The following is a 14,157-nucleotide window of genomic DNA, read 5'->3' on the forward strand; positions in this document are numbered from 1 at the left end:
AAGCTCAACGCATCAGCCCACCTACTCTTGTGAGCAAAAATGAATAATAAGTACCACTTACTCCACCTGAAATGACGTGAACCTGCTATATAAGTAGTATGAAACCGATTACATTTGGTTTCACATAAATTGCTTTAATGTTGCGTTAGATAATATGTTTTGACAATGATTTTGCCTATATGTTTGATGGCCTATTTTAAGTGCATACTGAAAAAAGGTATCAACTAATACATTTTATAAACCATTATACTAACCATTATTTACGTAAAACCACAACATATTCCCCCTAGTTCGCTCTGTCTCCACTATCTATTTTTGTGCGTCGACAGGCAACTCTGGGCCACTCACTCTCAAACACACCACAGAAACGTGACAGGGTGGAGACTACACGTGCCAAACAACCAATCGAAATCAAGGATAGGCCCTTACTTATTTTAATACTCCTGCACATGCCGCTTCGTGACCAATGGGAAAGGAGAACGATGGACGTGAATAAGGTCTAGTGTCGTTGAGTGTGCCACACAGACATACTCGGTGGAGAAGTACAGTCCGATTGATAATTTCAGCAAAATATGGGAATAGTTTGGACATAATTCATTCCGTTTTTTGTGATCTTCAATCGACATATTTGAATCATGGTGGTGAATTCTGTCCATTGGTTCCGTAGAGGGTTGAGACTAAAGGATAATCCATCTTTACAGGAGGCATTGGAAGGTGCTGACACGGTTCGTTGTGTTTATATTCTGGATCCTTGGTTTGCTGGTTCCGCAAATGTTGGACTCAATAGATGGAGGTAAGTGTTTAGCAAACTAATGCTCACAAATACGTTAGCACTGTCAGTTACTGTTACTGTAATGTTCACTTTTTCAAACCTCCAACCAATGTTATAGGCGCTATTTGACATAGCTATCATAACAGCAACAAGGCTAGCTAGGGAGCTAACTAGCTAGGCTAGTTACTTTTCTCGCACGTCTCTTACAACACACGAGTTACTAATTGGTTAGCTATCAATCGGATAATTACACTAGCTTGCCTTATTCAGCTAGCTTTGTATGTTTATCGTTCTTTCTACGCTTAATGTTTGCAAAGTTAGCTACTGTAGCTGTCATCATTGCTATATTTTAGTTAGTCTAGCTAAGTAACAACAAACAGGTGGAATTGAATATAGCTACTTGCAAGGAGGTTGCCAGCCAAATCTGACTGGAGATAGCAGCCCAACTAGTTAGCCAACTAGCTTGCTAATATAACTGTCCCTAAATTCCATTGAATAACTTATGATGAATTTCTGACTTTCTCTTTCCGTTCAGATTTTTATTGGAGTCTTTGGAGGACTTGGATGCAAGCCTTCGAAAACTGAATTCAAGGTTGTTCGTGGTACGAGGACAACCAACAGATGTCTTTCCACGTCTTTTCAAGGTTGTTATTTCCTCACTATGGGATGAGATGATCTCATTCGTTTAGTTGTCGTTTGTGGCAGAGGTTTCAGGTTGTCCTCAAGATCCCAATATGATGTTTTATTAAACATGAACCAAGTAATGGCATTTGTTATTGGTGGATATATTCAAAATATATTTGTAGTTGTATTGAGCTGTTTTCAGAAACGTGGAACAGTAGGGAGTGTTTAATTCCTTTTAGACTTGAACAGTTACTCCTCTTGAAGACATTATTTAATACACGAGTTTCAGTAGTAGTATGTAAAAGTAGTGTGATAGGAAGGGGAATTGAGAGACACATTGAAGAGCTACAAAAAGAGCTGGCTCTATCTTAACTCTCGTTCCTAAACCTCTGACACATTTTCTTTATTGATTTGTGTGGGGCAAATGTATGGTAATGTTGGTAACTATAATAATAGTAACTATTCAATGTACATTCAATTACTGTTGTTCGACACCTCTCACACTCCCCTCACTTTGCCACATTCTCTTTCCTAATGCAGGAGTGGAATGTCACTCGGCTGACCTTCGAGTATGACTCAGAGCCCTATGGTAAGGAGAGAGATGGCACAATCCTCAAGATGGCTCAGGACTTCGGTGTGGAGACACGCGTTAGGAACTCCCACACACTCTACAACCTGGCCAGGTAAGAGTTCAACCTCAATGGTCACTGGCCTTCTTACAGTACAATCATGTGCCATATGGACGTTTTCCCGAATTACAAATATGCCCAGCTTTATCTCCCTTCAGTACATGAGATGGGGAGATGGAGGGTCAAGTCTGCACAATCAGTGTCTAGCAGTGGCTACTGAATTCTAAATAGTCTTTTTTGGACCCTAGACCTAATTCACATCTTCTCTAGGCTTAGGTCAGAAATAACTGGATCGACTTGAGCAACCTTAAGCAGGCCTTGTCAGGTTGTTATCCATGCTAGAAAGGCCATTATGTTTTATGTTTAAGTGAGTCAAACCTGGTTTAATCCACCTTGAATTCTGTTGTCCCACTGGTTCAGAGAACACGGGTAGATGCATTCACACCAATGTCTTGTGGTTAGGGTTCTCCATGTTTTGTGGTTGGTGTGAAAGAGGTCTAAATACCAGTTTTTTGTTGAGTGTTTTATGTTTTTCAAAAGAAACATTCTAACTGGCAATTGTGTTAATTATTTTTTCTAACTCTGCATTATGGTGTGAGGACTAAATCTTGTTTTTATCTACATTAGAGCACAAGTTAGTCAACTAAAATCAGCAGCATGAACCACAAAGGCATTATATTAAACTTAGGCTAGGTATGGTGTACCTAAGATATAATAATTTAACATTTACCTTTTGTTATTAATGGAACTGCTATGCACAGTCATTAGTGTACATACAGCATGTCATGATCACCTGGGTATTATATGCATGAATCCTTTGGCAACATATTCATCATTTAAATGAGGACAAATACTAGAAAAAGAATAATGTCGATCCCTGATTCGAAAATTCATCTCAGTTTTACATGGATGTCCATTGACGGGATACTCTTTTGTATAGGGCTGGTTTTTCTATCATTTGGTTTAGTAAACAGTGCTTTGTATTTTCCATTGTGAAACGTAATAGTCTGAATGGGGCCTCTTTAGTTTTTTTTTTTAACATGAACAAAAGTACTGCTCTTCACTCCAACATGGTTTGTGTTGCCTCCAAAAATTGTGCTTTGCTTGATTCTTTCAAGAGAGCTGTAATGCCTCCAGGAGGTGTCATGGACATGATGGGGGCACTTGTCTGAGGGATTTGTGTATGCTGTCAGTTGAGACCAAATGCTGGATGAAAAAGTTCAATTAAATCCAAGTGTGCGTAGTATGAAGTATGAACCATAGGTATTCTTGGGGCATTGCATAATTGCAGCTCAGTTACTGGCAAAACTCAGCAAATCTCTGATAGGGGGAGTGTGTATTGTTGGGGGCGTTGTGTGTGCGGCCCAGATGGTGCAGTAGGATTGTGCCCTGTCCTTGCCCATCCATGCTATAGCTGTACTAAATGTCTCCTGTGTCTGTGTATGTGATAAATATTCTAAACTCAGCACGAGTTCTTTACACACAGACTGCTATAATGGAAGGAGCACTGTGGCTCGCACACATACTGCCAGAGTAGGACAGCAGCAGCCTCTCCTTATGACAGTCGGTCCGACCTAGTAGATCCTCACACAAGACAGTCTCAATTCTTTAAATGTCAGTGGTTCAATTGAACTGAACCAGTAGTTCTGTCACCTTTTAATACAGGCAGATATTTTGGAGATGGGGCATTTGAAAGTGTCAGAAAATCCACGTGCAGCAGTTAGTCAGTCATGTAAATCAGTCTGCGTTTTCACAGTGACTGAGATCAGGAGAGGACAGAGTAGGTTTAGATAAGACAGAGTAATTACTGAAGGCACATGTCCTACGTCGAATACTTATCCTTTTTTTCTAGTTTCTTCTCTGTTCACATATTCTGAACTTGTGCTCCCACTGTGCTTGAACATACACACACACACACACACACACACACACACACACACACACACACACACACACACACACACACACACAAACACACTGTGTGCTTATGCATTCATTTCCTTACTGTTTCTCACGTGCGATTGCTCACCAGAAATAAATACTGCTGCCCCCTACTGGTTATGCAGCCAGCACTGTCACACTGCAAAACATGTGCTTAGCAGAGCTACGCAGCAGAGTATACCACAGTGGAGAGCATGTGCCTCCCTGTTAAAAGAGGCGGGCTTGCGTTAAGCCCCAGCTGAAAGGAAACACAGTACATCCCTCTATGTATAGCCTATCACCACGTTTCTCTCAGTTTTTTTTCTTTTTCTTTTCAATTTTTCTCACTTCATTTTGGACAATGAATGTTTTACATACTTGATCAGAGTGTCATATCTTACGCTCCCCTTGCTGGAACGTAGTTACAAACGTTTGGACAGACTCTGCCACGCCCATTTTATCTCTTGTTTCTTTCACTGTCTCCCTTTGTTTAAATAAATGTGTAGACAACTGTGTGCAGATGCTGTCAAATCAGAATTTGCCTCTTCAATGATGCAGGATCAACATTTTATTTTGTGTGGTTTCAAAATACTTTTGGCTGATGATGAGGGCTCTGATGACATGTAGCCTATTAGAAGGACTGGAGGTGTCAAATGCCTGGGATGCTTATGAAATTACTATATGTGGGAATTCTAGGTTTCAGTAGAGAACGTAAGTTATTACTGTTAATGAGTGATTACTCAGTTGTTAGTCTCCATTAAGATATTCACTGACTCCTGTGCAGGGATGTGAGGTTAATGGATGATTTGAAATACTAGGCCTCCAGATGTGTTCTACAGGCTGTTATCTCCTGACAGTTTGTATTACATTTGTTTTAAGCCTATGGAGAATCTATTGTCAACAAAGTTCACATTCCAGAGAACTGCACTATAGATCCCTCCTGTAACACTTCCTGTTGTTCAACACGTTTCCTCCCTTTTCTTTTCAATAGGATTATTGAGATGAACAACAACATGCCTCCCCTCACCTTTAAACGCTTCCAAGCCATCGTCCAACGTCTAGAGCTCCCTAAGAAGCCTCTCCCCTCTGTCACCCAGCAACAAATGGACAGCTGCCCAACAGACATCTCAGCCAATCACGATGAATGCTACGGAGTCCCCTCCCTTGAAGAACTAGGTATGTAAGTTGCGGTTTGTGTGTGTGGGTTCATACATTTGTGTGGGTTATCCCTGATGTCTAGTAGTGTGTGTAAATGAAGATGAATGAATCACTGACATGAACTTAATTGAGCAGGTTTCAAGACACACTCTTTGGGTCCTGCAACATGGCGAGGTGGCGAAACAGAGGCTCTAGAGAGACTAAACAATCAAATGAACAAAAAGGTGAGTCACCTGTGTATGTCCATGCATTATTCTCTGACAGTCTCTCCCTTTCTCCTGCAAGTACACTAAGATAAAGTTAGCGGATATGCTTGATCGTATCAACAGAAATGAGTGCATACATCTAGTATCAATGTATTCATTCTCACTGCTCTTGTGCTTGTTTGCAGGGCTTTATTGCAAATTTTCAGCGTCCCACAATGGGAGCTAGTTCTCTCATGGCCAGCCCCACGGGGCTCAGTCCCTACCTCCGCTTTGGCTGCCTTTCCTGTCGAGTGCTCTACTACAAGCTCCGAGAGCTTTACATGAAGGTGAGACATCTGGTCCTCAGTTGTCTATGACAACCATGCCGTGCTATTCCAGAATTCTTTACATTTCTTCAGCTTGCAGAATTTGGGATTTATGCAGTTCACAAGAAGAAGGCTTAGTTGGTAAATGTTTTGTAAAAGTGCCTTATTTAATGTTAAAACTGGAGTCACCTCGTTAAAATTGTCATAAAATCTCCCTTCTAGGCGCGGAAGAACTGCACGCCTCCACTCTCACTATATGCCCAACTTATGTGGCGCGAGTTTTTCTACACGGCCTCCACCAACAACCCCACCTTCGATCGCATGGAGGGAAACCCCATCTGCGTGCAGATTCCATGGGACCGGAACCCTGAGGCGCTGGCCAAGTGGGCGGAGGGGCAGACGGGCTTCCCCTGGATCGACGCCATCATGACCCAGCTGAGGCAGGAGGGATGGATCCACCACCTGGCCCGGCATGCCGTCGCCTGCTTCCTGACCCGCGGAGACCTGTGGCTGAGCTGGGAGAGTGGCATGAAGGTAGGTTACAAGATATTCCATACTCCCTTTTCCTTCAACTCTTCTTTAACTTGTGATGAACAATGAGCTAAAGATACAGTGGAGACATCAGAGGTCTTTGCATTGCACTTTATCTTTGTTTAATCACACCTTTTATTGAACATTGAAATATTTTGGTTAGGTTTTTGAAGAGTTGCTCCTGGATGCAGACTGGAGTATAAACGCTGGCAGCTGGATGTGGCTCTCCTGCAGTTCCTTCTTCCAACAGTTCTTCCACTGCTACTGCCCCGTTGGCTTTGGTAGAAGGACGGACCCCAGTGGAGACTACATCAGGTGCCTGACTTCATTCATCCCACCCACCTTTAGTGTAGGATTAGGGGGAAGACAATGGATAGAGGACATGCTCTTACTAGTGAGACCATTGAAACATCCTCACCAATGTTCAAAGCCTCCCTATGCTTTTGCTACACTATATCCTCCAGCAGTTGTATTCAAATATCTTTTGCAGATTATGTCCCCTTTGCACTAGTTTACAGTGGAGCGGAGCCAGACGTTGTAAACATTCGGGGCTTAGCCCAAACCTAGGACATAGTCTGGGTTTGATGTGATGCTAGATGTGGACTTCCAACAATGAATGCCAGATAAACAATTTTTTTTTTTTTTTTTGCTGAAAATGACAACCCAAATTTGAACATAGAAGGGCTTTTGGGGCTTTTGAGAATACATTCAGGGCTCAAGCTCCAGAAGCCAGCCCCCTGCTCTGCCCATGGGTAACAGTGATGTAATGCATTGTTATAAACAGCAGATATTAGGAGCAGCAAGACTTTAACCTTTGTCATCTGGATTGCAGCATATACACGTTTTAGTTAGCATAAATGTAATTATGTAATGCTCCTGTGTGCTTGGGTGTCTAATGCAAACATCTTTGCCTTCCTAAGTGTGTTAATGGCTGGGTTTGCTTTTGTTTATCCAGGCGATACATCCCCAAACTTAGAGACTATCCCAACCGGTACATCCATGAGCCATGGAGTGCCCCAGAAGCAGTACAAAAGGCGGCCAACTGCATTATCGGAGTGGACTACCCCAAGCCTATGCTGAATCACGCCCAGTGCACCCGGCTCAACATCGAGAGGATGAAGCAGGTCTACCGACAGATCTCCAGCTACAAGGGCCTGAGTGAGTGCTGTGTACACTCATCCCTGTACCTCACCCTGACTGTTGGCTGTAGGGGTCAAAGGATCAGCCAGTATATCACCTTAGCAGACAGAATACAAGTTTGAGTGTGTGTGTGTCTCTTTCTCTCAGGCTTGCTTGGATCAATTTCAACAATCCAGGAAGAGGCAGAGTCAACAATGACTGAAAGCTCACAGACTCACAGTAGCATGAGCGGTAAATCACAATTTTAGTAATCTATTCATTATTGTAATTTAGGAATCTATTGGCTGTTAAGTGGAGGATCTGCCTAACCATTGTAAAGAATTTAGTAAAAATGTCATTTTATGATTCTATCTGCAGCAATTAACTTGCATCTCTGTCAGTAAAGTCTGAAAACAAAACTAGATGAAAATTGAGTTTTAGACAAAAATGTGATTAAGTTCAACAAGAATTTGTGCTCTGGAATAAAGTTTGAAAACGGCCCTTTTGCAACCCAACTGCCAAGATCCTTAACCTAAGACTTGTCTTTTCAGACTTGCACATGCCCTTACTCTCGGGATGTCAAGGCAAGTCTGCAATGACGACTCTAAGAGCATCCCTGCCACGGAAGAGGAGTCATCCGACAGAACTGGAAGAAGAATCCAAGAGTTGCAGCCCGACCAAAGTCCAATGCTGCGTCGGCACAAGTCAAAACACCACAAATCTTTCACAACAATAACTGGTAAGACGACTGCAATTCTCTCACACCAAGTGTTTACTTGAGGCCGAATTATACTCCTCTGACTCAGGCACAGATGCACGCACGGAGTCAGACGGATTGGTTGAATTTATACTACTCTGACGGCCCTGCATGCTGAAAGCAATTCACCGCCAGAACCGTAGATGGCGCTGCACTGCGATGCTAGCTAGGTTATCGAAAAGTCGGAGCAAATTTACAAATTAGCTGTTTCATCAATAAAATAAGCACATTTTCAGCAACTACACTGCGTGGATGTATACCTAGCCAAATTACACTGTAGGGGGCGAGAACGAGTCTTCGAACCTGTGTGTATGCTTTGTGTATGAAATGACCACATCAACAGTTCATCATAAACAGTTAGTTAACACATACATCTTATTGAACATATTTTATTCTCATCTCCAATTATCATAGTAGAACAGCTTTCTCAAGCAGTTTGAGCCCCTGGTCTAATGCGCCACCTGTCTTAAGAAACCCGTTCTCAAAGACTTACTTTTAGTCATTATTTGGGTAGCACACATATTCTGAATGCCTTCAGCGGAATTCAAATGAGCCATTTTAATCTATATTAATCTAGATTAATTCCAAGGTTACAGTGAGATTAATCTAGATTAAAAAAAATATCTATGCCCACCACTAGTTAGAACATCCAAAATCGCATTAGCATGGACAAATGTCCCTGAGGAATGTTTCCAACACATACTAGGATATTCTTGAGGCAAAAGGTCCCACCCTGAACTAGCATTTGATAAACTGGCCAGTTTGGCTGGCTTGTCAACTATCAACATTACATTACCTAGACATAGGTCTTTTGACCAACCAATGACCAAGTACAGCCATTGATGCCCTTACCACTACTGTTATCATTCTTATCAACATGTCTGTAAGGCAGACATAATAGTGTAGAAATGTTAATGTCGATGACTATATTTATTCAGCTTGTAACTTGACCCTATCATTTTATAGAGCTTGTGAGGATTATATAGTTGGCTAAAGGCTGCCATCTTGTGGTGGTTGTGCTAATTGACACCCGTCAGAGAAGTGCTTGAACTTGGCAGAAGTCTTTATACCTCATATGTAATGGTTTTCTTGATAAACTGTTTAACTGCCTCTTTCTATGGAAAGGAAGTCTGTCTCAGGGCTGCCTTCTGAAAAGGGTGTGAGATGGAGAAGCTCTTACCATTGCACTGTTAGTTACTGTTCATCTCTACATCAGAATTGTCCTGAACATTCCATGTTCTTTGACAGTGCATCAGTGCCACTGGTTGTATATTCATTATTGCAATTGTGTGTTTTCCAGACTGTTGGAGACTCAATTCAAGGACACTCTGCTGGATGCCCAACTGTATGGAAGAGCCTCACAATCTATCATTCTTGCTTTGTTTATAATCAACAGCATATCCTACAACTGATAAAAATGGTGGCAAAACACATGGAGGAAAATTAGTGAAACTCAAGGTCAAGCTGTTGCATTCTGTGTATATCGTTGACGTGTTATTTTATAGTCTTTGACCTACCGCAACAATACTTTAAGGGTAATTGTTATAGTGAATTACCAGCGGTAATAGGACTGTAAAATGATTTATTTCTCACAGTTTAAAAAAAAATCCAGATCTAGTCTGAGTTAAATTATCTATGTTTTTATTTTCTTATGAGTTTTTAAATGGACTCTCCAAAGTCAACTTTGTGTTTTGTGTGTGTCAACCCTCAAACCGTGTGATTGTTTGCTTCAAGCTTTGTATGCACAATAACAAACATCATTGTATGTAACATCAGAACTCTGATGTCATAACCTGGGTCTAGATCGCCCAAAGGCTACGTTTTGTCTCTGACACGTAAAGAATAGGTGTATCCTAACAGAAAGGGGTTCAGGTTACAAACAGCCATTGTTTCAGTTCGGTAAAATGGTACTACATCTAACCACACAGCAGTTAAAATATTTTTTTTTAAATGTCCCATCACCTGTCCTTTATCAACCAGTTTCAACATTTTAGGATAATCTTCTAAGGAATTAAGCCAGAGACCTAGTAGGCATATTGGCAATAAACAAGAATTGACTGGATCCATAGTAGCAGTTTAAAAGAACACATTCTTCCCCTATCAAATAATATAAGTGTAATTATTTTAGAAATAGTCATTTTTACCAGCATGGTTGACAAAATAAACAAGCAAAAAATTGACAGACTTCCTGCCAATACTTGCATATTTTGTGCTGTGCCAAACACATGAACTCCACCGATCTGTAGATATAACTAGACAGTTATGTTTTTAAAACCATAATTTATCCATACAGGTTTACGTGTTTTATCCTAACCCCCCCACCTCTATTGCAGTTGAGTTTTCAAAGATATGTAGCTCAAGTAATTCCAAAATAACACTGTAAAACCTATGACACATTCCAGTCAGACTTTTGCATGCCCTATCCTTAGTGTGCTTACACAACACTTTTTCAGATATTTTCCCATACCATTGTATACGTAATAAAGGACTCCTATCAGGATTACTCAGCAAATTTCGACACAAAGTGTAAGATATGGTTAACGTCAGAATGTCTTTACTTGTAATCAGCTGAAGCATGTTTGAATTTAAATCTGTTTTATTGTCTTCTTATATCAAAGTATCAATGGGTTTAAACAAAAAAGACTGCTCTTGTGAAACTGGCACTTCGAATGAATAAGTTGTTGTGGATCATGTCCCTGAACTGAAAGGCAGAGTTGCCAATAGAACTGTAGCGTTCATGAATGGTACTAGACTAAAACCCACAGTAAAGTATGTGTTTATTGCCATTATGTTAGATCAGTAAGAACATTCAAATTATGTGTCCTCATCTTCCCATTGTTCAAACTGGTTTCTCGCCTTGTCTTCCACCCTGGGTACATGTACGTCAAACAAACAAGAGACGGTCAGAATACAGATAAATACATTAAATACACACACCAAGCTTACGTGTCTAGTACGTGTGCCTACCTGAAGAAGGATGTCTCTGTAATAACCAGTTCATTAGCTTCTTTGCAAGCTGTTTCTTAAATAATGCTAATCAACATAGTTCTTGTCTTACTAGACTAACACAGGGGTCTGTATAGGTGCATGTTCCATTGACTGTCGCTTTAGAAAGTTTGCAAGTGTATTTTTTATTTTATTTATTCATGACACAAAAGCCTTATTTCTTTTTATTCTGTTGGAGTGGCAGCTTTTGGACTGATGTGTTTGCATTATCGAACATAAAGAGGGAAACCTAGGTGTAGGATTAGGTTTTTATGAAAAATAAAACATGCATCCATTTGGAAATGATTTTGCTCAGTGCATTGGCATGACTGAAGTAAAGCACTCTATTTAGGCTGTACAGTCAGCACTACATTTAGAGACCAATTATTATTTATTTTTGATTTGTTGAAGAAACTGTTCTCATGACCTGAACTCATAACTAAGTTGAGTCTATTCCAATTCACAAACCCAAAAGTCTAAACCAGGAGGCAACTCTGTATTCCATTCCTATGTCTAACATAATTTCTCCGTATTGCATCCTGTAGGTTATTGTTTGTATAATTGTTAAAGGAAGGGATACAAATGTGCATCAAACTTTATAGGCATTGTTTACTTCCTCATGAAGGAATCAGGCTTGAAAAACAAGTTGGCCTTTATTTATTTGTTTTTCTCGATCAGGCTTTGAAAGACCACTAGTAACTCGTTGATGTACCTCTTCATTGCAGGACATTTCTTAACTAACACCTCAAGCCTCCGGCAGTGTGCAAGATTTGTTAAAGTTTATTGAGGTGGATCCATGCAAGGGCAGAATTTGTTTTTACTGCATGTCATCAACAGAAGTTCACATGCTCAAGTACCGATTCAACATCTTCCAGTTTTCATCCAGTGTCTCACTAAATAATTGTCTACTTTTACCCCTGTAATGATGGCTATTAATTTTATATTGTTATTTTTGTTAAAATAAATGCAATCTAAACCATTGTTTGTGTTTGTTACTAAATTTGTAAAAGTGTATTATCTTATTATTTTCCTAATTAAATGCTGCTACATATATATAGCCATGTTGTGAATCATGTCTCTATGAATATGGTAGCTTAATAGAAATATAACTACCCACATGACTTAGGACTTATCTCTGGGTCGTCTGGCTGCATTTCAGAGCTACACGTACCCCAGCAGAATATTTATTTATTGACCCATATACTGTACTCACGCTATAAGATCCAATAGAAAGGAATTTCAATTGTTTTAGTAATGCTTTATTTCAACACATGACATGCATAATACAGGAAATGCATTTCTTTATTTAAAAAATACTGTAGATGGACACTTCCTACTGTGTACATGGCAGACATGTGGTTACATTGTAATATAGTGTGCCATTGTTTAATTTTGCCAAGCTAGACAAAAATGAAATGCACCTTTGTAAAGTTGAGTGGTTTTCTGATTTTAAACTTCATTTGACAAACAAAAACCCTCTTGAAACCATTCAACTGGTGCTGCACATTTTATACAATTGGGTACATTGGCCGAGAACCAAAGCCACACTGATTGTTTCCTCTAGCAATCCAAATGTAGCCTCTCTTCCCCCAGCCTGGATCCCAGCAGCAGAAGGCAAGATGAGAAAGGTCACAATTCAGCAATGCACAGAGATCCGTTAACCTCCCTCCTTTACTTTCTTTTTTTCCTGTCATCTATTTCCAATTATACACATACTATACATTTGCCTGAAAACTCAAGACGATCTAACAGATTTGAGCTCTATTCAATAACTACACCTAAGCAAAGAGTGAGACACATCTGTGCACTCTATACAATATTGAGAGCTGAATGTGTTTGTAAAACAGACAGGGCTCCAGCTATTATCCAACCCTTTTCAGGGATGATATTTAAAAACTCCTGCACAGTACTCTAATTTACAGCTCACTGACTGCCATTCATTCCACAGTCCACCAGATAGAGCCATTTGACCATGGCCACAGCCATGCCCCAGTTAATGTTTAGTTGAGGCCCTGGTTTTCCCTGCCCGTAAGTGTTCTGTCTGTCTCCATGGGTGTGTTTGAGTCCTGGTCTCGTCTCTCCATCTCTCCTGGCTCCCTGCACCCCCTGTGACTTGTTCCAATCACCCAGCTGTTGTCCATGTGTCATTACCTTACCCTGTGAATGTTTGCTCCTTTTGTCAGTCCTTGCCGTTAGTTTTTAATTTTGTCTGAGTGGGTATTCCTGCCGTATTCCTGTTTTGAAGTAAAGTCGTTGTTTTCCTTGATCCTGCCTGCTTGTCTCTGTGCTCTAGGGCCATTCCCCAAGCACTCACCCGTAACAATAGTACTCATGGTCAATACCACGACCTGGAATGAACTAAGGTGTAACTCAAAATAACACAAATCACATAAATCATATGGTTTCATGTAAAATAAAACTTTTATAACATTCTTGCATAATTTGCCAGTGATTGGAATTAATGTTTTGGTTGCATTCAAGTGCAATAGTGAGCAGTTAATTTCTCTGAAACCATTGGAAATTGTTTTTTTTTCTAATTTCATCTTACCTTCTGAACTTTACAGAAGCCTTCTGGCCCTGGCATGCAACCATTAAACCTTTTAACCTTTGGCTAGTGTTGAGATGGCTCTTGATCATCCGAGGACCTACCTTCCTTCCACCTTTCTGCATGAGAGCCCTGGTCACTCAGCCAAGTGTGGTAGTGGCAGCTCATTGAGTGGTAAAGCCAGGCACATGTTTGATCTGGCTAACATTAAAGTGGTGATGAGCATTTCAGGAGTTCCTGGGAACATACAAATACCCTGTTATATCTGTAAGACGTATTACAAATTGGAATTAGCCATGACAGCCTAATGAAGTCATGTACAAGCTTAATTATCAATTTACAAGGGACTTAGAACCGTATGTGGTGTAACTAACTTGTTATCCAGAATTAAATTCAGTGTTGGTGTGGAATTCACTTTAAAATGATTCCGGAATAATTTTCCCCAAAACACATTCTCTTACATCTTTGAATATTTGTCATCCCATCTCTACAGCACACTGCTTCAACAAACTGTGGAAATATTTTTGCCACCACGCATCAAATGAATCTCAATGCACATGTCAGTCGATAAGCTGGTCTTAAGTTCTGCCAGGTCGCATGGTAGAT

The 14,157-nt window shown here is 40.4% G+C and overlaps 1 protein-coding gene across 1 annotated transcript; it reads left to right on the forward strand.

The window, feature by feature from the left end:
• Positions 1 to 459: 459 nt before the first annotated feature.
• LOC124481463 (cryptochrome-2-like) lies at positions 460 to 12,063 on the forward strand. The gene is made up of 12 exons (XM_047041383.1): positions 460 to 793; positions 1,308 to 1,416; positions 1,937 to 2,079; positions 4,937 to 5,121; positions 5,239 to 5,327; positions 5,495 to 5,635; positions 5,837 to 6,148; positions 6,309 to 6,460; positions 7,101 to 7,303; positions 7,433 to 7,516; positions 7,816 to 8,003; positions 9,322 to 12,063. Exons 1-11 carry the CDS (start codon positions 636 to 638, stop codon positions 7,998 to 8,000), a joined length of 1,761 nt encoding a protein of 586 aa, XP_046897339.1. The 5' UTR covers positions 460 to 635; the 3' UTR covers positions 8,001 to 8,003; positions 9,322 to 12,063.
• The last annotated feature ends 2,094 nt before the right edge of the window (positions 12,064 to 14,157 follow it).

The sequence above is a fragment of the Hypomesus transpacificus genome, chromosome 19 (assembly GCF_021917145.1).
Source record: "Hypomesus transpacificus isolate Combined female chromosome 19, fHypTra1, whole genome shotgun sequence".
Lineage (NCBI taxonomy): Eukaryota > Metazoa > Chordata > Actinopteri > Osmeriformes > Osmeridae > Hypomesus > Hypomesus transpacificus.

Coding starts and splice junctions, on each gene's coding strand:
- LOC124481463 (XM_047041383.1), top strand. CDS start 636: ATGGTGGTGAATTCTGTCCATTGGTTCCGTAGAGGGTTGAGACTAAAG. Junction 1,417..1,936: donor TCTTTCCACGTCTTTTCAAG/GTTGTTATTTCC, acceptor TTCCTAATGCAG/GAGTGGAATGTCACTCGGCT. Junction 6,461..7,100: donor CCCAGTGGAGACTACATCAG/GTGCCTGACTTC, acceptor TTGTTTATCCAG/GCGATACATCCCCAAACTTA.